This window comes from Monodon monoceros, unplaced genomic scaffold, assembly GCF_005190385.1.
Source record: "Monodon monoceros isolate NGI ecotype Baffin Bay Population unplaced genomic scaffold, NGI_Narwhal_1 Super_Scaffold_18, whole genome shotgun sequence".
NCBI classification, from domain to species: domain Eukaryota; kingdom Metazoa; phylum Chordata; class Mammalia; order Artiodactyla; family Monodontidae; genus Monodon; species Monodon monoceros.
Genome location: NW_021703774.1, coordinates 148,778,978 through 148,802,384, shown reverse-complemented (window position 1 = coordinate 148,802,384; position 23,407 = coordinate 148,778,978). Strand labels below are relative to the sequence as shown.

Sequence of the window (23,407 nt, the reverse complement as noted above, 5' to 3'; positions counted from 1 at the left end):
CGAAGAGTAGACGGCCGCCCGTGACTCCCGCCCTCAGAGAATCCTCCGGCTTGACCCTATTAGGGACTGAAGGGTTGAACGCCTTCCCGACTACTGTGAAAAGGAACCGGCCTTTGCCAATGAGGCCAAACTGACAGGAGAATTAACCACTCATCTGTCCTCCTTCTCCGGGGGTGGAGCTTAGCCAGTAATTTCGGCCCTTCATTGGTCCGGGCGATTCCGGCAGCTGCGGTTGATAGAAGGGCGTGGCTAGCCTTAGGCACGCCCCCCGTCGCTCCCGCCTTGGGGGCGGGACTCTTTTCCCAGGCTAGTGGGGATTCTCTCTCCCCGGCGTGGCGAGTAGGGGGCGGAGTCAAGAGCGGAGCTGCCAGACTTCTTCCCCGGTCCCTCCTCTGGGCCGGCGTTTCGGCCGGCGGTTCATTTCCGGTGGGGGTGCCGCGCCCAGTGAGGGCACGGAAGTGGGTCGCGCGAAGATTGCTGGGCGGTTCTTGCCGGAAGTGGAGAGCGGCTGATCGCAGTCCCGAGGTGAGGCACATCTCTGAGGTGAGTGTGCGCGGCGGGGTAGGGACTATGGTCCCCTCCGCGGCCCACTGGCCCCTGGCGTTGTTAATGACCCTTCTGGCCTAGGTGCATGCGGTGAGCCCCCCTGAGGCGGCCGGCGCCGGGACCCTCAGGCCGACCCGGGATCCTGGGCGCGGTCTCTTGAGGTGGGGCCGCGGTGACCAACTGAGCCCGGCTCTCCTGGGGAGGCCCCTTCCGCTGGACTTCGCGGTTCTGGCCATCAGCTTCAGCGGAGGCCTGATTCCTAAGGTGCCCTGACTGAAGGGAACCTCCGAGACCTTAGAATCTTCTCTATCCCTGGTCTCGCCCCCATTGCTTGGATGGGTAAATTGATCCCCGGAGAGAGGAGGCTGGTCCAAGATCTTACAGCAAGCGACGGAAACAGTCGGAGTCTAGACCTCAGCTCCTTAGATTACCAGCCCCATATCCTTCCCCCGTTCATTTCCCAGGAACCTCTCTCTACCTTGGGGTGGTCTTCCAGTAGGTATCGTCTCGCGGGCAGTTGCAGGTTAAAGGCTACTCGCTGCGTGGAACTTTTTAAAAATGCAGCCTGTTTGGCACACCTGGGCAGTTTTTTTAAAAAGAGAGGATCGGGTTTTTGTGTTTGCAATCAGAGAGCCTCCCCTGTCTCCTAGTCTATAGCTCTGATCCTGAAAAGCCAAGTTAACTTTGTTGAAGGTGTTGCATACTTCTGGACGTGAAACCAGTTGGCTCAGTTTTGTTTGGGCTGGTCCCACTGCCAAGCATCGGTAGCCATAGGCGCTTTGTTTAACTTGTTTGAGCCTCATTTTTGTCATCTTTTAAGTGGAGATCTCTGCTCACCTCACAGGATTAAATTCAGTGTAACAAATTGTGTTTATTCTTTGTTAGGCACTCTGCCACATCCAGGGAAGGCAGAAACAAAACAAGGTAGACCCTGCCCTCACGGAGCTGACAGTGTTGGCAGGGAATTTAACAAATAATTATAAATGTGATGAGTGTTAGGAAAGAAGAACAAGGTGCTTTGGCAGTATGTAATGAGGGGCTCAGGAAAATCCATTCTGCAGAAGCAGGGTTTAAGATGAGTTTCGAAGCATGAAGAACTCAATGAAGAGAGCATGAGAAACTTAAGGCAGAAGTTAGCATCAGAACTGTCAGTTGAAGCTCTTTATAGGGTTCCCTGTTCAAGTGAAAACCGGGGCAGCCCAGCACATCAATCATTCACCAGCCATTTATTGAGCCCTTGATATGTGTGAGGCACATATTAAATGAGGCATCTAGCCCTGGTGACTAAGAATAAAGTAGTTCTTATGGAGTGGAGGAGGAGGCAGACAAGTAAATCAGGGGTGGCTTACAGTGTCATAGTGTGTGAGCACAGGGCTCTTGAGAGGAGGAATACCTGAGCCAGCTTTCCAGGCTTTAGGGAGGAAGTGGGAGGCTAAGTCCTGCAGGATTTGTTTAGCCGTATGGTGAATCTGGAAAAGGGATTTCCAGCCAAAGGGTCCAGTGCAAGGACATGGAATCTGGACATGTGAAAGACCATGACTGGAATTCCAGTAATGCTCAGAGAAGTGGAGGAAGTGGGTGGGGGTGGATCACATATGAAGGCCCTTGTAAACTATGCTAAGGAATTTGGAGCTTACCCTGAAAGCTGTGGGGAGGCTTTGCAGGCTCTTATGTAGGAAAATGATGTGGTCAGATTGATGTTTTAGTTCAGCCTGTCAAGGGGGAAGGAACATAATGAAGAAGTAGACCAGTGTTTGGAAGCTTGAACATGGCTTGAACCATGAAGACAATGAGAATGGGAAGGAGAGGAGGGATCGAATTTGAGCAATATTAAAAAGATGGAATCCGTAGAGTTGAAGGCTGATTGTTTATGGAAATGAAAAAATAGCAGTAGCCTAGGATGATTGTCTGGTTTTCTGGTTTAGGGAACTGGGTAGCACCATTCACCAATATAGGTACTGTGAGAGGAGGGTCAAGTTGGAGAGGTGACATGGAAAGGAAATGAATTTTGGACATATTTAGTTTGAGGTGTTTGCAGCACATCTAAGCAAAGATGTCTAATAAGGTATCTCAACTAGAAGAAAGAGCAAGAGAAAGGTGTGGAGGCAGGAGAGGGTTTATATTGTTCAGGGAAGTACTGGAGCCTGGGGTTTGTAGGAGGAGATAAGACCAGAAAAAAAGGTAGGTGCTGCCAGGTTGTGAAGGGCTTTTGATGCCTTGTATGAATGCATTTGGATTTATTCTGTGGTTGGCATTTTGCTAATTGTTTGACTTGCTGCTGTCCAGTATAAAGAAATTTCTGTTGGAATTTCCCCCCCTTTTTCTTCCCCAGAAATACTTCATCAATCAGATGGACATAATTTATGTTTCAGAGGAGTTTAAATAAAATGGTAACTGTGAAAGTACTTTGTCAAGTACAACCTGTCATGCAAACCAAAAGTGGTGGTATTGTTAAGATTCAGTGAGTGTATTTTTGCCTTGAGGAGGTTAGCTGTTTAGTTTGTAAAATGTTTTGTTTCCAACCTGAAGGATGAATTTTTTTTCACCCCTTTTCTTGCTTATATATACCTTTGTTTAGTTGCAGTTATTTTTTTAACTATGGACTGAGCCTTTAAAAAGTGACTTCCTCCTTTCAGTTTTCTGTGAAGTATGGTGAGTCAAAGATTCATTTTACTTAAACAAGCAAATGCAGTGTCATTGAAAGTTGAACCCTCTGGTTTGAAATTTAATCCTGAGATTTGAAATCTGAGGATCCTCAAGCTATATCTTAGCCAGTCCTAGTGATTATTCCTTTGACTTGTCCTCATCAGTTTCTTTCTTTACTTTCTACTAAACTGGCTTTCATATCTATACTTCAGCTTCTCTACCATAACCAGACTACTCTTTTTTTTTTTTTTGCGGTACGCGGGCCTCTCACTGTTGTGGCCTCTCCCGTTGTGGAGCACAGGCTCCGGACGCGCAGGCTCGGCGGCCATGGCCCACGGGCCCAGCCGCTCCGCGGCATGTGGGATCTTCCCGGACCGGGGCACGAACCCATGTCCCCTGCATCGGCAGGCACACTCTCAACCAGTGCGCCACCAGGGAAGCCCCAGACTACTCTTTTAAAAAGAACCATTTTCATCTTGTTAACCCTTCACTGGCTTCATTTTCCCAAAGAATCAAGTCTAAACTCTATTGCCCAATTTACAGAGTTCTCCACAGTCAGACCCTCATCTTAGTTTTCGTTGGGTGGTACAGAGTGACATTCTAATTTAGAAAGTCCTAAACTATTACATCAGCCATTTTATTTGTACCTCTTGCACTACCTTTTGCTCATTATTACATTAGAACAGGGTTTCTCAGCCTCAGCATAACTGACATTTTGGGCCAGGTGATTCTTCATTTCATGGGGTTGTCCTGTGCATTGTAGGATTTCAGCAGTATCCCTGGCCTCTACCCATTAGATGCCAGGGGCACTCCCTCAACTGTGACAACCAAAAATGTTTTCAGACACTGCCAAATGTCTCCTGGAGGACAAAATTGCCCCTGATTGAGAACAATGCATGAGAAAGTATCATAGCTCTGATTGTGCGGTGTCTTATCTCTCCAGCTCAGTTCTCTGAGGGCAGGCTCCATGGCCGTGGTTAGCCCAGTGTATGGCACATGATAAACGCTGGGTACCTTGCAAGGAATAAATCATGGGTTTCACTGAGGCATCAAGAACTATTGTTCATTCAAGGAATTTCTGGGTGGGCCTTGAAGAACTTGCCTTTTTGTGTTTTTTTCCCTCAGAGGATGTGATCTTAATAGAGAAAGGCCATTGTTTAGGCACTCACTAGAAATGAGGTTGGTGTTAGTTGACAGTGCAAGTCAGCAGATTTATATTTCCCCTATACTGGGGCTATATAAATTCCTGTTTTCTTTGCCTGCATTTAGACAGCTTGGTTTAGTGGATAGGGATTATCATTTATTTTACATTGGATGTAGTTTATGATGTTGTTACTCAAGATTTATTTTGACTGATAAAATTGTTATACAGTTGACCCTTGAACAACATGCATTTGAACTGCGCAGGTCCACTTGTACGGGCAGATATGGAGGGCTGGCTGTAAAGTTATTGGAGGATTTCCCACTGCACTGAGGGCCAGTGCCCGCCCGTATCCCCGTGTTGTTCAAGGGTCAACTGTAGTTTCATCAACCTTAAATTAATGCAGCTCTAGCATTCACCATGAAACTATTTGTTCTTGATATACCATCATGTAAACCTAATAAAAACCATCAACTCTAAAAATACTCCTCAGCTACAGTGCAGCTTTGTTTGCCTTGTATTACCAGACCTGTTGTATCAAATTTTTCTATTCTAGTGGAAAGTAGTTATAGTTGAAATGTTTAATGGAAGAAGTGAGCTTGCTTTTTTGTTTTGTTTTTTATTTTTTTTCCCTCCAGAGGTCATTAAAATTCCTACACGTAAGTTAATTATAGACTTGCAGTCACAGATCTTTTTGTATCTCTAGCTGTAGCTGAATCATGGTTAGGGACAAATGGCATCCTTGAATCTATCTTTATGCATGAGAATGGGAAATGCTGTTCTGTTTACAGCAACTACCAGTTGAAATCAACCAATGCAGTTTTTCCTTATACAATATAAAAGATGCCTGCTGAATGCTTTTATGGTGTTAGTCTTCGTAATATTCCTTGAATGTGAGAGAGAGGGGAGCCCTTGACCACACAAAGTTATCTATTTGCCCCAGAGCATTGAAACAGCTAGTTCTCAAGTCTGACTTCAGCTTGTACACTATTACTAGCTTTACTCACTCCTGGAATTTTAGATGGAGGACCATGTTTAATGGTCAGGAGACAAGTGCTGATATTGGGTAGAATTCTTTCCCTCTGCAGGAGACAGGCCTTTCTTTCTGTTTTAATCTAAACCTCAGGTGGCAGTGACTCAGGCACTAAATGTCATTGGTTTCATCAGAGAAACCAAATGCTTGGGGAAGAACAGTGGCTCCTGATTTGGGTTAGATTTAGATGGCATCTTACTGGGGCAAAGTGGTGTCTGTTCTTTGGTTTCTGGGTTAAATCAGCCAACTTGTAAGTATCCTATTAGCATGTGTAGGTTTTGCTCTGTAGCATGTTAGAGTCTAGTGATGAGAATTTCTATATTGTTAGGAGCAGAACTAACTAATGCCTTATAGTTTAGTGGTAGCTTAGGAGAGATATCCAAGTGGAGCTGTTTTGTTTTGTTGTCTTCTATTATAAAGAAATTATATTACTACGTTAAAAAAAATTTGGAAAATGGGGAAATTGTCTAAAACCCCATCACTCGAATGTGACAAATACTGTAAATTTTGTGTTCTTTTTCAGGTCTTTTTCCACAGTGCATTTAGCTCTTCCCCTGTAATTAGAAGTCTAAGCTAACACAGCATTGAACATCTTCATGCCTATCAGTTTTCCCGTTAGTATTATTTTCTTAGGATAACATCTAGGGAACAGAATTACAAAGCAAAGGCCAACAGAAGCATTTTGAAGCAGATCAGTTGGGCTACCATAGCATACAGGGTGACTTGTGTAGTTGCTTTCTTTTCGATTTTACTTAAGGGTATGACTTAGAGGAACAACTACCTGACAAAGTAGAAAACATTTTAAGCATAGCAACTTCTTATGAGTCGAAATTCATTCCACTGCCTTAATTGCCTGGTGAGAAGAGGCAAGAACTGCAGGAGTAACCTGGTTCCATTTACTTCTGAATGACAGGCAGAAGGAATTGGGTTGCTTGAATTGTTAGAATGATGAGAATATGAAGCAGCTTTGGCAGGAATCACTGACCATTTCTGATTTTGCTTGGTTTCAGACCACAAAAGAAATTGCTGGAGAATCAAGCTCCTGGTTTCTTTTCGCTCTGCATGATATTCCTCCAAAAGCCTATGCAGTCTCATGACTTTATGACGTTTCCTTGCTGATGACTTTGTAAACATTGATCTCTCGCCTTGATTCTTCCCCAAGCTCATTTCTAACTATTTACTGGACATTCCCACTTGGAAGCTTCATCTTCTGTTCAAACTGTGTATCCAAAACTGACCTCATCTTCTTGCCTTAGCTAGAACATGCCAGAAACCTGTTTTTTCCTATAGTGTCATCATTGTCTTACTCCCCTGGATTTGCAACTCTGGAGTCATCTTTGACTCCCTTCTCTGAATGCTACTGTAACTCAGTAGTCAGTACCACACAGTTAATACTTGTTCTGTGTTTAATGCTTAGTTGTTTTGTGTGACCTCCAAGGGCAGAACCAAGATCAGTGGGTGGAAGTTGCAGGGAGACTGGTTTTGCCTCCATATAAGGAAGAACTTTTAAATACTTTGAGCTATGTGAATGGAATGGGCTGCCTCCAGAAGTCTTGGGTTCTCCACACTGAAGGTGTTTGAATAGAGGCTACCTGACTAATTGCTGAGAATGTTGAAAGGTCTGTTCTGTCATCAGATGGTGCTTTCTAGACTCCCTCCTCATCCTGAGAGCCAGTGATTCAGTGGAAGGTAGCCTTGTTGCTCCTGCTAGACTCCCTCAGGGTAGAGAAACTATTTTACTGTTAATTCAGGTGCTGGTCACTTAGCGGCCTAAAAGTGATTATTATTTTCCTTTGCGATAGCAAAAATATTTTTTACAGTACCACTTTTTTTTTTTTTTTTTTTTTTTTGCGGTACGCGGACCTCTCACCGTTGCGGCCTCTCCCTCTGCGGAGCACAGGCTCCGGATGCGCAGGCTCAGCGGCCATGGCTCACGGGCCCAGCCGCTCCACGGCATGTGGGATCTTCCCGGACCAGGGCACGAACCCGCGTCCCCTGCATCGGCAGGCGGACTCTCAACCACTGCGCCACCAGGGAAGCCCTACAGTACCACTTTTTTGTTTTGCAGCTAGTTGAACAGCTTTCAACCTAACCTAGACCCTAATATCTTCCCTTTTTTTTCTCCAAAACCCATGCTATCAGACAGTACTTGTAAAAATTTTGCTTTCATCATATTATTCCTTCTCTCAAAACCCTTGAATGGCTTCACATTTATCACAACATCAAATTCAAATACTGCCCAGGTTTCAGTGCCCTCCATAACCTAGCCCAGCTTGCTTATTTCCCATGAGACTATGTGGGCTCACCTTCTCACACTTTCTGTACATAGCCTTCTTGTTCTCTCTTTGCTTTTGATTGCTGTGGAATGTCTTCCCTTTTTTCTTTTACTTTTTCTGTCAAAATGCCCCACTTCCCTCCTGAAACCTCCTGAGACTACCTTTAGTCCTCATTGATTTCTTCTCCAAGCATGTAGTCATTTATACTATATAATTCAGGACCATACAACATTCTGCAAAGAAAAAGCTCCACTGCATTAGCTGGTAACTTTAACTTTTCCCAATCCAAATGAAATTAGTTAATCTCTAACAGAACTTTAAAAAATATAGTCTTCAGTATTTAGTCCATTGGTATTTCATTTGCGTTGCCCTTCCCAATAAGAATGAAAGCTTCTAGAGGGCAGAGACCGCGGGTCTTCTGTTTCTTCAGTAGCTGTCACAGTGCTAAGGACTTTCATGTTATGAGTGTCTTCTGTGTGCCAGGTTGTTCTAGGTGCTGCAGATTTTGGGGGTGGGGGCAGCTGGGGGAGCAGGGGTGGGGAGAATGGATAAATTGCCATGTTTCTGGAGCCTGTATTCTATTACATGGTATGCAGCAATAACATTTTACATTTGAACTGCATTTTAAGGCTCCCAAAGTAACTACTCATCTATAAAACCAACTCCTTTGATCCTTACATCTCTGTGTGCTAGGTGAGGGTCCATTAAATGACTATCCTAAACTTACACAGTTAATACGTGGCAGAATTGGGACTTAAACCTTGGTCTCCTGAATCCAAGTTTTATTTAGACTTGGGTAATTAGGACTGCCTCTCCTTCTGAAGCTTTTATGATGAATGCTTAAATAGTTGGGAATCTGTACCTTCATTTACAGAGGCTTACATATAGTTCTTGGCTACTGTCAGTCAGAAATGGCAGGGAGCAAGATTAGGCAGAGCTATAGTTTTCTGCTCTGGCAATTCTGTATTCTTGGGAAAAACCTTATTTTAAATATTTGCTTTCCAAACATGTGTCGTCTACTGAATGTGAAAAAATATTGGCCTCCATAGAGGAAACTGAGAGCAGAGGAATTGAAAGCTGCTAATAATGTGCCTAAAGACACCATAAAGAGACCTTGAACCCACAGTGCTGTGCTTAGCAAACAGCTGGGGCTGCATGCTGTGATGAACCTGTTAGTCACTTAATTGCTTAAAAGAGCCTCAGAAAATTTGTGCTCAAGGCTAGGTTCTCTCCCACCGGTTGTTTGATACCTAGCAGGCTTTTTAACTTCTGTCAGTTTCTTCATTCTAAAGATGGGGATCAGTATCTTTATAATATATGTCACAGAATTATTTTAAGTCTCAAAAGAAGCAGCAGTTTGATGATATAAAGCACCTACAACTCTAAGGGAGTTCTGTTTTTAATTAATATTATATCATCTAATAAACAAGGTTATCTGCCTTATGGCACTTGGTTTGAAGATCTCTATATCAATTTAATTTCTGCCCAAGAAGGCAGCGTTTATTTGAAAGATGGGAATGTTTGCTAGAGCCTACAAACAGGCAAAAAAAAATGTGTTTTTTTTTTTAAAGAAAGGAACCCCCCCCTACACACACACTTCTCCCCAGATTTGACACAGAGAGGAGATAACCAGACTTGCGTTGAGGGGAGAGGGGGTAAAGGCACTTATGTATTTATTTTTCCCAAGGACCTTTATTAACCTATTGTATTTATAGTGCCTACCATGTTTATAGTACTGGAATTACAAAGGCAAGACATGGTCTCTTTTGTAGGGTGACTGATTGCCTGTTGACTATTAAATGATTTTAAACCAGTGTGTTAAAGTGTGGTAGAGATGAGTACACAATGATATGTGGGAGCACATATTGGAAATGCTTCTTGGGGAGGTCATACCTTGGCTGAGACTGAATGGACAGTAGGAATTCTGGAGAGGGGGCAGATTGAGAAGGGAAAACATACCAAACTGGAAAAGCTTCCTAGAGGAGGTGACACCTTAGCTGAATCTGAAAAAGGCAGTAGGAGTTATGAGAAAAGGAACAGGTTGGGAAGGGAAAGCAACCAAGCAGAGTGGATAGCACTGTAAAGGCTCAAAAGTGAGAGAAAGCATAACTTTTTCTGGAAAATGCAGGTAGTTCTGGGTTGCTGTAGAATGTTGAGGAAAGGTGTGGCAGGAGATAAAACTGGCAGAGTAGTAGGAAATAAAGCAGGGCCAGATTATGGAAACCTTTGCTTGGACTTTACTCTGAATCACTGTGATAATAATGAGAATGGATAAAGAGGGTTTGTAACTGGAATTAGAGGAGACTAGTGAAGAGGTTATTGCAGTAATCTAGGCAAAGTCATGATGACCAAATTTTTATCAATCAGGATGAAGACAGGGGCATCTATTTTTGATATGCAAGATAGAGCCTATGGATTTTGATGACTGATGAGATTAGTAAGGAGATCATTTAGTTAATGTTTATGGAATCCTAACCATTTTTCAGGACTGAGCGAGCCAGTCACTTCCACATGTATTTCCTCATTTATTCTCACTATAGCCCTTTGGATTTTATATTGTTGTTGTCCCTGTTTTACAAATAAGGAAGCTGAGGTTGAGAAAGTTTGGTAACACTGAGACACAGAGCCAGTGAGTACCACTATTCAAACTCCCAGTCTCTCTGACTTCTTTAAAGAACACTCTTTTTTTTTTTTTTTTTTTTGCGGTACGCGGGCCTCTCACTGTTGTGGCCTCTCCCGTTGCGGAGCACAGGCTCCGGACACGCAGGCCCAGCAGCTGTGGCTCACGGGCCCAGCCGCTCCGCGGCATGTGGGATTCCCCCAGTCCGGGGCACGAACCGTGTCCCCTGCATCGGCAGGCGGACTCTCAACCACTGCGCCACCAGGGAAGCCCCAAGAACAGCAATCTTAACCACTATACTGTACTGCTTAACAGTTTCCAGGTTACTATCTTGATTGCTGGTAGTGCTGGATTACTGAGACAGTGAGTCTGGGGGAGCAGTGCTAGGGAAAATGATGAGTTCTGTTTTGGACATTTCAGATGTCCTTTGGGACATCCAGGTAGAGATGTCTAGGTGGAATTCTGAATCCCAGAAGGATGGCCTGAGCTGGATACACTGCTCTGGGAGTTGTTAGTCTATAGGTGGTTGTGGTGGTATCACTCAGCAAGTGGACTGGATAGTAACGCGATAATGGTAGTTGACAGCTTTGGAGTGGACATGACCACCTAAAGAACGAATATGCATACATAAAGAATAAGACTTTTGGTCCTTCAATTCTAGACATTCTTTCCCATAACATCTCAAATTTCACTCCACCCCCACCAAAAACAAAAAACTAGGAACTGTTTTCCTATATTTGATTAGTGGTGGAATGAGATTAGCTATAATGATAGCTGTTTTGTCTTTTCTCATTCTGCTTAAGTTAAACAGCAGAACCATAGCTTGTTTAGCATTGAAAGCTTAAAGTACAAGTAAAAGATGGAAAAGAAGGAACCAAAATCCATGAAGCTGTATTATTAAGCTTTTCAGATTGGTAAGTATTCACGAACCCTGGCAGCCTTTAGAGATGCTTGTACTGTGTTATCATGTTCACACTGGCCGGAACTTATAGTATCCATTATGTCCGAAGGAACATGTTTTATAACAGAATGGGTGGTATTTATTAATGCAAGGTAGCTTGGGAGTTTATTGCAGTCACTGCCTTTTCCCCTGGGATTTACAGAGTGTGGTGGATTATATGTGTCTGTCCCTGGATAGTATCCAGAATGAACAGGGCAGCAGTTTGGATATTTGGGTGATTGTGCCATAACATAAGGGAGAGTATATTGGATACTTCTAGTCTGCTCCATAGTCTGTTCCATTTTGAGTAGAGTACAGATTTGGAGGCTTCTGGTACCTCTTCAGGCCGGCGAATGGAAAGGTTTATTTGGTTCGCATTCTTATTTTTTTCCTTGATTCTTTTTTAAACAACATTCTCTGGCAAATCACCGGGCTCTGAGAGATCAGAGCCTGTACACGGAAAAGAATGGACAGGGATGATATTGTCTTCCTTAGTTTATCTTTTGAGTTGCTTCTCTCTTCCACAGGGGAGACAATGTGTGTTAAATGAGATATTCTGTCATGTAGCTGTCTTTGAGGGAATTATAATTGCTATGGTCATTTTAGGTAGCTTCAAGGGAGTTGAGTTCATTCGGCTTCAGTTGCCTGAATAAATTAACGCTTTGAAATGGCATCTCTCCAAGTCAAGTCTTTGATTGTGATTACACTGACTGGTTTTTATGAGATCACCTATAATCTAAAGCACTTTATGTCGATGTATATTGATAACACTAACACTCATTTATGTATATTTGTGGGTAACTTTCAGAACCCTTGTCTCTGGAGTTCTGGGATACTATACTTCAGGTTCATTAACTTCTAAAATATTTATTGAACACCTTCTACCTGCCAGGTAGTGGTCTAGATGGTAGAGGATAAACTTGTTTAGGAAACAAACCAGAGAAAGTCCCTTCTCTTTTGGAGCTTACTTTCTTTAGGATATTAGACATTGAATGAGGCTAGTTCAGATAAGTTGGTACTTGTGAAAGATCTGTAACAAGCTCTCTGGGTGTGTCTGTTCTCCTTCCCTGCTGCATATCCAGATCCTACCCACCCTCATTTGAGGCCGGCTCAATTGGAAGCTTTGCCATAATAGCCTTATCTGATCCTTCCAGCTGATATATTCTTCCCCTCTCTGAAATCCTGTGTTATTCTCTCTGCAACTTATGTCACCTTAATTTTTTTTTTCTATTTGTTTTACAGTTGTTAGTGCACATGTAAAGTCTTCTCTATTAGACTGTAAGTTATTGGGGGCAGGATAAATACCCTATTCATCTTGGTTTTGGGCATTCCATATGTAGGCAGCAGGATGTTGTAGGAAAAAACACAAAACTTAGAGCCATAAGGCTTGAATTTGAGGACTGGCTTCCCTACCAGCTAACTGTGAGACTATAGGCAAGTCATTTAACTTCACTGAAATTGTTTCCTATCTCTGAGAATATAGTAATTATCTTTCCATTCTTAAATAGTTGTTGAGAGGCTTAAACTGAGATAATATATGAGACTGTACTTTGTAAATTCTAAATTCTTACACAAATATTTATTTGGTGATATAGTAAATATTCAGTAAGTATTTGAATGAGTAAGCATTTGCTTTCAGTTAACACTGTTTCCTGGGTAGTTCTTTTGCTTAATGAAGTCTCTATGATTTTGCAAATATGCTAGACTATCTTCCATCTTATTTTACTGTAAAATGATTCTGTTCCTCAGAATTGGCATCCTCTTCACTCCCAGGGTATTCTTTTTTTCTTTCCTCCCTAGGTTCTATGTAATATTAAAACAACAAATGACATTTGATCTGTTTCAGCAGGTGCTACATTATGGCTGACATGCAAAATCTGGTAGAAAGGTTGGAGAGAGCAGTGGGCCGCCTGGAGGCAGTCTCCCAGGCCTCTGACATGCACTGTGGGTATGCAGACAGTGCTGCAAAAGGTAAGCAGCATACAAGCCAGCAGAATACCTTGAGTGGTGAATACTTGGTGTCCTGGCTGGAAATTCTTCTGTCACAGTATATTCCTTCCTTTGGAGCTAACTCCCTAAAACGTTTAATCTAGAAAGTTCATTGCCTATAATTCGTTATTGCTGTGAACAGATAAGGGAGGAAGTGACTTGTGCAGGGAGGCCTGTGGTTAAGTTATTTTAACACGAGAACTTCCTGCTTGTGTGATATTTCCTGTTCTTTCTTTAGCAAAATGACTCCAGTATAAGTCAAATGACAAGTGATACTAAATTTCCTCTCTCCAGACAATTGGCAAATTGGCCATTTTGCACATGCCCAATTGAATCAGAATGTTAGAGCTAAAAGGAACCTTGAGGGGGATCATTTTGTTTATTTTCATTCTATTGGTAAAGAAAATTAAGCTCAGCAAGAAAAGGGGACTTAGCCAGGGTCGCACAAGAAGTTAATGGTGGTTCTGGAGCTAGAACACAGGCTCCTGACTCATGCTCCAGCCTTCTGTTTAGTGTGTTACCTTGCCTCTCTGCTTTCATATGGAAGTGCCTTTAACAAATCCTCTTTCTGATGTATGACCAGTTCTTCGTGGTGTGTCTGTCTTCAGCAGGAACGACTCCATATGTGCAAGCATTTGACTCACTCTTGGCCGGTCCTGTGGCAGAGTACCTCAAGATCAGTAAAGAGATTGGGGGAGATGTGCAGAAGCATGTAAGGAGGTTTGGCCCCTTTTTCCCTCTTTTAAGGACTGGTGGCTTTCTTCAGATCCTACTCATTCTTGGTTGAAGAGCCCCTTGAGAGGCTCCTGGCTCCTTCTCTTCTACCTGCACTGAGGAACTCAGTCCACGCACTGGAACATTTCCTCAGGTTTTTCCAGGCTCCCTGCTTTTATCACGTATTCCGCATGGGCTTCTTTTATACAGATAGTTTGCTTCGTGCATAAAATGTGGCTTGGTTCATCTTTGTAGTGAGAACATGCTACCAGTCTGATCCCAGTGTGTTATATAACCAAGCCTGGGGTGGCTTATTCAAAGGAGTCATCATCATGACTTAGCATTTATAAAACTAAGCATGGTACTTATGCTAAAGCTATGCTAATGTGAGTTATTTTCATACTTAGCCCACAGTACGAATGTGAAGTAGGCAATGACAGGTGCCTCTCCACCAACCTCCCTTCATGTGCTGCTACCCACGTTGTCACCCCCGCCCCTACTCTGTCTCTCTCTCTGAGACCCAGAATCCTCCTGCTAGTCTTCTAAGTGATCCTTTGTCAGCAAGAACCATGTTTAGGATCTTCCTGACCCGTCAGCAAAACTGGTTGCTTGATCTTTGGAAGAGCTATTTGGAGCCTCTTATATACCATCTGTTAGCAATGGTGTTAACTCTAGAGAGTGGGACTGGGACTTAGATAGGAGTGTGGGACTTGCATTTTTACTTTATACAGTAGGTCACATTTGAAAAGGTTTTAAAACGTATCACTTATATATATATTTTTTTACTTTTATATTTTAAAAATACAAATCCCGAAAAAATATATGACTTCAATTTGAATTTTTGTATTTGTAGTGCTTATAGCCTCATGTTTCTTAAACTCTTGGTCATGACCTTCAGTAAGAAATACATATTTGTGGGACTTCCCTGGTGGTCCAGTGGTTAAGACACTGCACTTCCACTGCAGGGGGCATGAGTTCGATACCTGGTTGGGGAACTAAGATCCCGCATGCCGCACAGCACAGCCAAAAAAAGAAAGAAAAAGAAAGAAAGAAATGCATATTTGTAGCTAAGATATAAGTTTCACGTTATGCTACTTGTGTTGCACTTTTTTTTTTTTGGAAATAATTTCCAGTTGATGTATTGCACTCATTGTTCTATTCTCCTTCACTTAATAAAGTGCAGGTTATGGGGTCACAAAGTTGATTTAATTACCTGTGATAGGTCATGGTCCAACATTTGAAAAATAGCTTTAACACAAAGGAGTAAATACCTTGAGAATTTGAGGCATAAATTTAGGTTTTTGCTTTAACTCTTACCTCTAGTTCTTGAGAACAGATTTGGGAGGGCGGGGGAGGTGATGAGAGGTAAGAGGGATTTTCACTGCACTGCATATCGCACTGCATGTTCAGTTGCTGACTTGACTTCATCGAAAGCTAGCCCCAATTATCTTCATTTCCAACTCTGGATTATATCCCTGATTAGTTCCAGCAGGAATAATGATATATTAGTCTGCCATCAGTCCCAAGAATCAGGAGTACTTGAAGAAATCAACATGAAGTGCCTGGGTTGCTACCAGAGTACATGCAAGTGGAGGTTTCAGGTTATTCTTACCAGGACCTCTCCAGTTGTAAAGTGTCATTGATAGCTGATTCTTCTCCTTTCCTCTCCTTTTCAGGCGGAGATGGTCCACACGGGTCTGAAGTTGGAGCGAGCGCTCTTGGTTACAGCCTCTCAATGCCAGCAGCCAGCAGGCGTAAGTTCATTACTAGTTGGTTTGATGCACAGGACAGGTTGAGAGCTTTCTGCTAAGCTATCACAACATGCTAAGATAGACCTACTAGGCTCGTTATGTTCACACCAAGTCCCAGAGGGAGAGTCAGATTTTAAGCGCCACTGTGGGAATGTGCCATTGAGTATATATTTATTGGGCTCTAATGGCTTTTTTTCTATCATTTTACTTAGGACTGTAGTTATCCCTGGGACTTTGCTGCTTCTCTCAATAGACATTCTTAGCCCAAATTCATCATATTGTCCCTTATGCCCTTTGGGACCTAGAGAGTGGTTCTCTTGCTCCACTATGGGTGGGCTTAGTAAGGCTGCTGGGGAGATCCTAAAACTCCTAAAGTACTGCTTCTCCCCTCACGCTTCAGTGGTTAGGCATCTCTCTTTAACTTTATTCCTACCTCAAGATTTTATGCTGCCACAAGTATGAAAATAAATTAGAGAAAATTTAGATTTTTCTCAGAGCCAAACATTTTAGTTTTGTTTCATTTCTTCTTTTTGCATTTGGCTTTCCTAGGCAGAAGGCTAATAAAATAAGTCTTCCTACTAATGCTGTATTAAAACCTGTGAACCCTTGGCATGCCTAAATAAAGTAAAAATAGCATAAGATAATGTTAAATATGTTAGACTCTAATTTTTAATCTGTCTTGAATAGTTAAAGCATTTTGTCTAAACCTTTTTTCCAAGCCCACACTTTCCACAACAAATCAGGCAGCTGAGACATTATTATCTTTCCCTTGCTTTAGATCGAGGATTGGCAGACTGTAGTCTGCAGGCCAAATCTGGCCTGACACCTATTTTAAATGAAGTTTTTTTTGGAACACAGCCATGTCCATTCTTTTAAGTATTGTCTGTTGCTGCTTTGTGCACTACAGCGGCAGAGTTGAAAAATAGCAACAGAGACCGTATGGCCTGCAAAGCCAGAAATGTTTACAGTCTGGCTCTTTACAGAAAGTTTGCCGACTCCTGCTTTAGACTGTTCTCATGCTAAGATCTGAGAAATGAGATGTTCAGGAAACCAGGCTTCGGATGAAGGATGAAAACACAGAAGCACAAGATTCATCCATTTTGCTAAGCTGTCTGCTCAAGTGCCAAGCCCTCTAATTGCATTTGATTCAACAGATCTCTTCTCAGCAGCTGCTCTATGGCTAGCAGCGTGTTGAGGGCTATACGGATTATAAAAGAGGGCTAAGACAAAGCCCTTGTCTTTGAAGAATCAATGACAAAGAAAAGCATGTTTACATGGGTCCGTTAATAAATTGTGCTGGTGTGTGATAAGGTGCCAGAATTGGTTATGCTGACGATAGATGCTGTAGGAGGCCGGTGTGGTTGGTGGAGTGCTGTCCCTCATGACGCAGAGGAGCACACGGATAGATGGAAAGAGAGGAGCCCAGAAATGAACTAGTGTCTGCTGTTAGTGGGACAGAAAAGAGGCAAGTGGCAGAAATGGTAGAATTTTGTGGTACAGCTGGAGTATGGGTCCTGATCATGAAGAACCACAAAATCCAGCCTGGGTAGTTAGAGCTGTCTAAGGAGAGTGAGATGATGAGCAGTATTGTAGCCGTGTGAATCTTTGCAAGATAAGTACAGAGTTTATTTGCATGCTTGGTTTAGTTCGTGAAGGATTCTTACCTTGAGGATCAGAGTTGAGCAACATAAAGGCTTCTATAAAAATACACTAACCTCAGTCTTTTCTTGCATCTTTTTCTAGAATAAGCTTTCCGATTTGTTGGCACCCATCTCCGAGCAGATCCAAGAAGTGATAACCTTTCGGGAGAAGAACAGAGGCAGCAAGTTGTTCAATCACCTGTCAGGTGTCAGCGAAAGTATCCAGGCCCTGGGCTGGGTGGCTATGGTGAGCGGCACAGCTTCCATGGGAGGGAAGTGACAGATTGAAAGAGGCAAGGTGATGTGGCTGGAGAGGCCCCAAGTCACTGACAGCTTCTCTTTTTCTAGGCTCCCAAGCCTGGTCCCTATGTGAAGGAAATGAATGATGCTGCCATGTTTTATACAAACCGAGTTCTCAAGGAGTACAAAGATGTGTAAGTCCAGCCTGTCTTCAAGGGGTAAAGCACAAACCCAGCTGGTTACCTGCTGGAGTAGTGCTTTGTGTTAAGTTAAGACTGCCTTTGGCTGCTGTGTTGGTTCTCTTATCTCAGGGCTGCTTTTTGGAAAGTTTGATAGATATTGGCTCATAGAAGCTGTATTTGCAAGCAGGAAGTGTTTCTGTTTCCTCTTCTGCTTTTTCTCCAGGGTTTGTAGAGGGCTTTTTTTTTTTTTTTTTTTTTCGGTTTGGGGGCCTCTCGCTGTTGTGGCCTCTCCCGTTGCGGAGCATAGGCTCCGGACGCGCAGGCCCAGCGGCCATGGCTCACGGGCCCAGCCACTCCGCAGCATGTGGGATCTTCCCGGACCGGGGCACGAACCCATGTCCCCTGCGTCGGCAGGCGGACTCTCAACCACTGCGCCACCAGGGAAGCCCTGTAGAGGACTTTTGAGTCTTCTCATCCTTACCCTTCCAGGTTTAGGAGGTAAAATGGTCTAATGCCCTTTTATTTGCCTGTGTGGTCAAGATTTTGTTCCTTTGTTGAAAACTTCTAACTGGCCCAGTTGCAAAAGATTCAGTAAGATTTACTAGAAAATTACCCTGACTATTCACGTGGTCAGGTAAAGTGAGATGAAGGCTGCCTGACCACTGCAGGTATTGCACAAGGGGAGTCATTGTACGTCCAACCACACGTGGCCACCAGTGTCTACTTCTCCATTGCTGGTTTTGAGCTGGAGTGACTGCAGGCAGCTATTACTTAGCTGCATAACTCTCCAAACCCTTCCTTTCTTCCGTACATCATCAGTTATCCAACATCTGTGAAGGAATAAGCCTTCATGTGGGTGAAAAATGTCCCAGAACACCAGGCCGCTCCTTGGTCCTTCCAGTAACCTGGGATTAAGCATCACAATGTTTTCATTATACTCCACCGTATACTCTGCAATTTACAGTTGAGGAAATTAGGCTTTAAGCTAAACAATCATAAACTCTTCCAGCTAATAATGTATAAGAAGAGAGGAGGACTTCCCTGGTGGCGCAGTGGTTAAGAATCCACCTGCCAATGCAGGGGACACAGGTTTGATCCCTGGTTGGGGAAGATCCCACATGCCGCAGAGCAGCTAAGCCCGTGCGCCACAACTACTGAGCCTGTGCTCTAGAGCCCGCGAGCCACAACTACTGAGCCCGCGTGCCACAACTACTGAAGCCCACGGGCCTAGAGCTGGCAGTCTGCAACAAGAGAAGCCACCGCAATGAGAAGCCCACGCACCGCAACGAAGAGTAGCCTCCCACTCGCCACTACTAGAGATAGCCCACGCACAGCAATGAAGACCCAAACGCAGCCAAAAAAATTTTTTTAACTTTTTTTTTAAATTAGAGAGAGAGAGGAGACTTGAACTATAGTGCAGTGCTGTTTCTGTAATTTAATACTGATTATTTCCTCCTAACAGAAGTTTTTATTTTTAATTTCTTAGGAGGAGGGCATACTTTTGACATAAGGCATTATGCTATAAGGCACTTGAGTTTCTTGGAGTCCTAGAGATCCACAGTGATGCACGGAATGTTTGCTTTTATCAGTTTTGTATATTAGGTTCTGCCTAAGGTCTACTTTGAAATAGTGGTTTTGCTACTTTTAAAAAATGTTTGAGGAATACTGCTGTAAGAGATAGAAAGATATAATCTGGAGTCCCTATCCATATGGACTTTGGTCTAATTAGGGTAAGAGAATAGGTTCAAAAAAAGAAGGAAAGCTCAGTTACGCCGTTGAGCAGAGCCTAAAAAACGCCACAGGCAAGAGGATGTGAGTTCACAGATAGGAGGGGACCTGGAATCACTATTGTAATGTACCCTGACTGCCTGTGATGAGTTCTTCTTTAATTCTCCCAGGGATAAGAAGCATGTGGACTGGGTCAAAGCTTACTTGAGTATATGGACAGAGCTGCAGGCTTACATTAAGGAGTTCCATGCCACTGGCCTGGCCTGGAGCAAAACGGTGAGTGCTCCTCCCCTCCCTTCATCGCTCCAGGAAACCTCCAGAATCTGCAGGTTTCTTAGACTTTAGCACTACCAAGGTCTAAGAAGGAATGTTAGTCTTCACAGTGGAGGGTAGAAAGAAAAAGGAGAGAAGGAAAGGGGAAAAAGAGTAAAGAAAGCAAGGGTCAGAGAAGGAATAGTCAGTTCTATTCAGCGTCAGTAAACATGGGTCAGGGACAATGATTGGGCTGGAAGGAGAGATAGATGAATGAGTTACACTGTGCCAACCCTCAAGAAGCTTAAAAATACAGATATGAAACCCCACTTCAAATCACCAAGCTAAGTGCTATAATAAAGGTACACGCTACAGAGTATGAAGAAGAGAAGAATGATTCTCACTGGGAGAGACTGTACTTTGAAGAGGTATACTCAGACTTTTCAGGTATAGGACAGAAGTGGGAGAAATGGGAATACTAGTAAACAGCAAAGCTTAAACAGAGTAAATGCAGAGTAAGTGTAGAGATTGGTCATCTGGCTTCAATAAGGAGAGAGAGTCACATATTTAGGAGGAAAGGCTGGAAAGGAAGGTAGTTGAGACTTTTAGACTTTATAATAGGTGATAAGTAACTATCAGAGGTATTTGAGCAAGAGAGTGATAATGATCCTATTTGTCCTTAAAAGAGTCTTAGTATATAGGTTAGGGGTAAGGGCTTATGCTCAGACTATGGAAGTGCTCATGGTGCTAGGGGCTGGTACAAAAAAGAATGAGATATAACCAAGGTAATAAACTGATTTAATGAGATTGAGGGGGTTGGAAGACTCAAAGAAGATTGAATGGTCAAGCTTGGATGATAATATCTCTCACTGAAATAGAGACATGGGTGTGATGGTGAAATCAGTCTTGGACTTTGTGAGTCTGAGGTACCAGTGACACACTAAGTATTTAGAACTATAGGTTCAGAGCTGGAATTAGGTAGAGGCCAATGGAAAAATGTGAAGGTTGAAAAACGGAGTTGAGTTGGATCCTTGGGAAAGGGTGAGAAGGAATAAAGCCAAGTTGGGTGTGGGTAGGGAGCATTAATCATTGCATCAAGGGCCACAGTGGGTACCCTATGTATCTTGGACACATGCAGGGCCCTATTGGGGATGGTACAGAGGGGAAGAGACGCTGACTGTGTTACCTGCACTTACTGTTCCAGGGGCCTGTGGCAAAAGAACTGAGTGGATTGCCATCGGGACCCTCTGCTGGATCGGGTCCTCCTCCCCCCCCACCAGGCCCACCTCCCCCTCCAGCCCCCACCAGTTCAGGCTCAGATGAGTCTGCTTCACGCTCAGCACTGTTTGCACAGATTAATCAGGGGGAGAGCATCACACATGGTAAGTGAATGCTTTGGCAAGAAGAGTTGGTGAATAAGTTGTTTTGGCAAGAACTTACCAACTAGAGACCTGACAGTCTGTAAACCAGAACCGTGGTTTGTATATGGGAGATTCATTTGGGGTGTCACATTCCTTCAGGTTGCCTAAAGGGATAGCAGAGCTGGCTCAAATGGAAATTGACAATGGCTCATTATAGTTGGGGGAATCTCTCTCCCCAGAGGAAAGTGATTTAATATTAAGGGGCATATACAGAGTACCTACCCTGTGGTGCCAAGACCTGGTGCTGGCCGTTTTCCCCAGAGCTTTTTCCCATTTACCATGCGGTCTCTTCAGGAGGTCATCTTGGAGGGGGTGGTTCACGTCCTCAGAGGGTGTATGTTAGTCATATGGAAAATTTGCGTAAGAATGACCTGATGTTGGTGTAGAGAAAGTAGACACCCTTATACACAGTAGGTGGAAGTCTAAATTATACAGCAGTCTCCTAGGAATCTACCTATAAAAACACTGGAAGAACAACTTTTATACATTGTTGTTCACAGTAGCTAAAAATGGTGTAACAACCTGTATATCCCACTGTAAGAGAAATGGTTAACTGTGGTATGTTCCTCTTGACGCAATACTATGCAGCCATTAAATCTTTTTCTGCAGTGAACCATGCAGTGTTTAGGAGTGGTGGAGCTGAAACGCCAGTATTGGTTATATAGATTGGGCCGTGTCCACAAGCAAGGCACGTGTCAGCCTGTTGAGGGTGATTATCGAATGTTTTTCCTTAAAAAAAAGATTTTTATTTATTTATTAAATATATTTATTTACTTATTTTTGGCTGTGTTGAGTCTTCGTCGCTGCACTCAGGCTTTCTCTAGTTGGGGCGAGTGGGGGCTACTCTTCGTTGCGGTGCACAGGCTTCTCATTGCGGTGGCTTCTCTTGTTGCGGAGCACGGGCTCTAGACGCGTGGGCTTCAGTAGTTGTGGCATGTGGGCTCAGTAGTTGTGGCTCACGGGCTCTAGAGTGCAGACTCAGTAGTTGTGGCTCATGGGCTTAGTTGCTTCGCGGCATGTGGGATCTTCCTGGACCAGGGCTCGAAACCATGTCCCCTGCATTGGCAGGCGGATTCTTAACCACTGCGCCACCAGGGAAGCCCCCAAAAAAGATATTGTTAGAAACTATAGGTTAACTTGAGAAAATTTTTATTGTGTTAATTGGTTAAACCAAATTTCTTAACAGTGTGCATGCTTATATCTAAATAAAAAACAACTGAATAGAAAAATTATTGGAAGGGGAGTTTCAAATGCTAACACTGATTGGAGGTCGTAGGTTAGCTGTGAGGGTTTTTTTCCTTTTACCAAATTTTCTTTATTATCACATACTACTTTTTCTTCCTCTGTTGCTTTAAAAGCTACGTACGTATTTTGTGAGTATATACTGATACTTAGTATGTCTTTCTAGATCTTTTTACATACCCATCCCATCCCCCCAAACACACACATTCCACTTTTTTTTTTTTTTTTAATGGAACTTTATAATTTAATCTTGGGGTAGAAGAAAAATTATAAAAGTGCTTCTCCAAAGCTGTGTGTGAGAGAACATCTCAAAGGCTCTGGTTTGGGGCTTTGAATTTTTTCTTAAGGATCAGTTTAACTTCTGATAGCAGAAGTTGGTTATTGCCTCAGCCCAAAGCCCTGGTATGAAGGACAGGAACAAGGCAGCTGTTGTTCTTACAGCCCTGAAACATGTATCTGATGACTTGAAGACTCACAAGAACCCTGCCTTGAAGGCTCAGAGTGCTCCAGTACGAAGTGGCCCCAAACCATTCTCTGCATCTAAACCAGGAGTCAGTCCTTCCCCCAAACCAGTCACAAAGAAGGAGCCAGCTCTACTTGAACTGGAGGGCAAGAAGTGGAGAGTGGTGAGTTAAAAATGCCAGGACTGGGGGAACAAGGAGTGGGGACAAAGCGATTAAACGGAGCACAGCCAAATGAGTACAGGGTTCTGGCTTAGATTGCAAGAATGAAAGTTTGGCATAGTCTGTGTTTTGGGGTGGCACGTGCTTAATGATGAGATTCCTAAAAGGGGTATCTCTTTAACAGGAAAATCAGGAGAATGTTTCCAACCTGGTGGTAGATGACACAGAGCTGAAACAGGTGGCTTACATATTCAAGTGTGTCAACTCAACATTGCAAATCAAGGGCAAAATTAACTCCATTACAGTAGGTGAGTTCTTGTTGTTGACCTAGGCAGGCTCTGTCCTAGAGCTTGAGAGGGCTGGAACCATACCTACCCTATTTCTAGAGATTCTTAAATTCTTAATTCTTAAATCGAGTACTTT

General features: G+C 43.3%; 1 protein-coding gene across 6 annotated transcripts in view; it reads left to right on the top strand.

The window, feature by feature from the left end:
• Window positions 1-435: 435 nt before the first annotated feature.
• The window catches only part of CAP1 (cyclase associated actin cytoskeleton regulatory protein 1), a 25,352-nt gene continuing 2,380 nt past the window's right edge, over window positions 436-23,407 (top strand). The window contains exons 1-10 of one of the 6 annotated variants that reach the window (XM_029227882.1): window positions 436-543; window positions 13,052-13,173; window positions 13,800-13,903; window positions 15,582-15,659; window positions 17,400-17,543; window positions 17,645-17,730; window positions 19,617-19,722; window positions 20,903-21,080; window positions 22,803-22,987; window positions 23,169-23,292. In XM_029227882.1, coding sequence (XP_029083715.1) covers window positions 13,062-13,173; window positions 13,800-13,903; window positions 15,582-15,659; window positions 17,400-17,543; window positions 17,645-17,730; window positions 19,617-19,722; window positions 20,903-21,080; window positions 22,803-22,987; window positions 23,169-23,292 — 1,117 coding nt within the window. In that variant the 5' untranslated portion in view covers window positions 436-543; window positions 13,052-13,061. Of the gene's footprint in view, window positions 544-13,048; window positions 13,174-13,799; window positions 13,904-15,581; window positions 15,660-17,399; window positions 17,544-17,644; window positions 17,731-19,616; window positions 19,723-20,902; window positions 21,081-22,802; window positions 22,988-23,168; window positions 23,293-23,407 lie in introns of all 6 variants that reach the window. The other 5 variants (XM_029227883.1, XM_029227885.1, XM_029227888.1 and 2 more) reach the window with 5 other exon arrangements.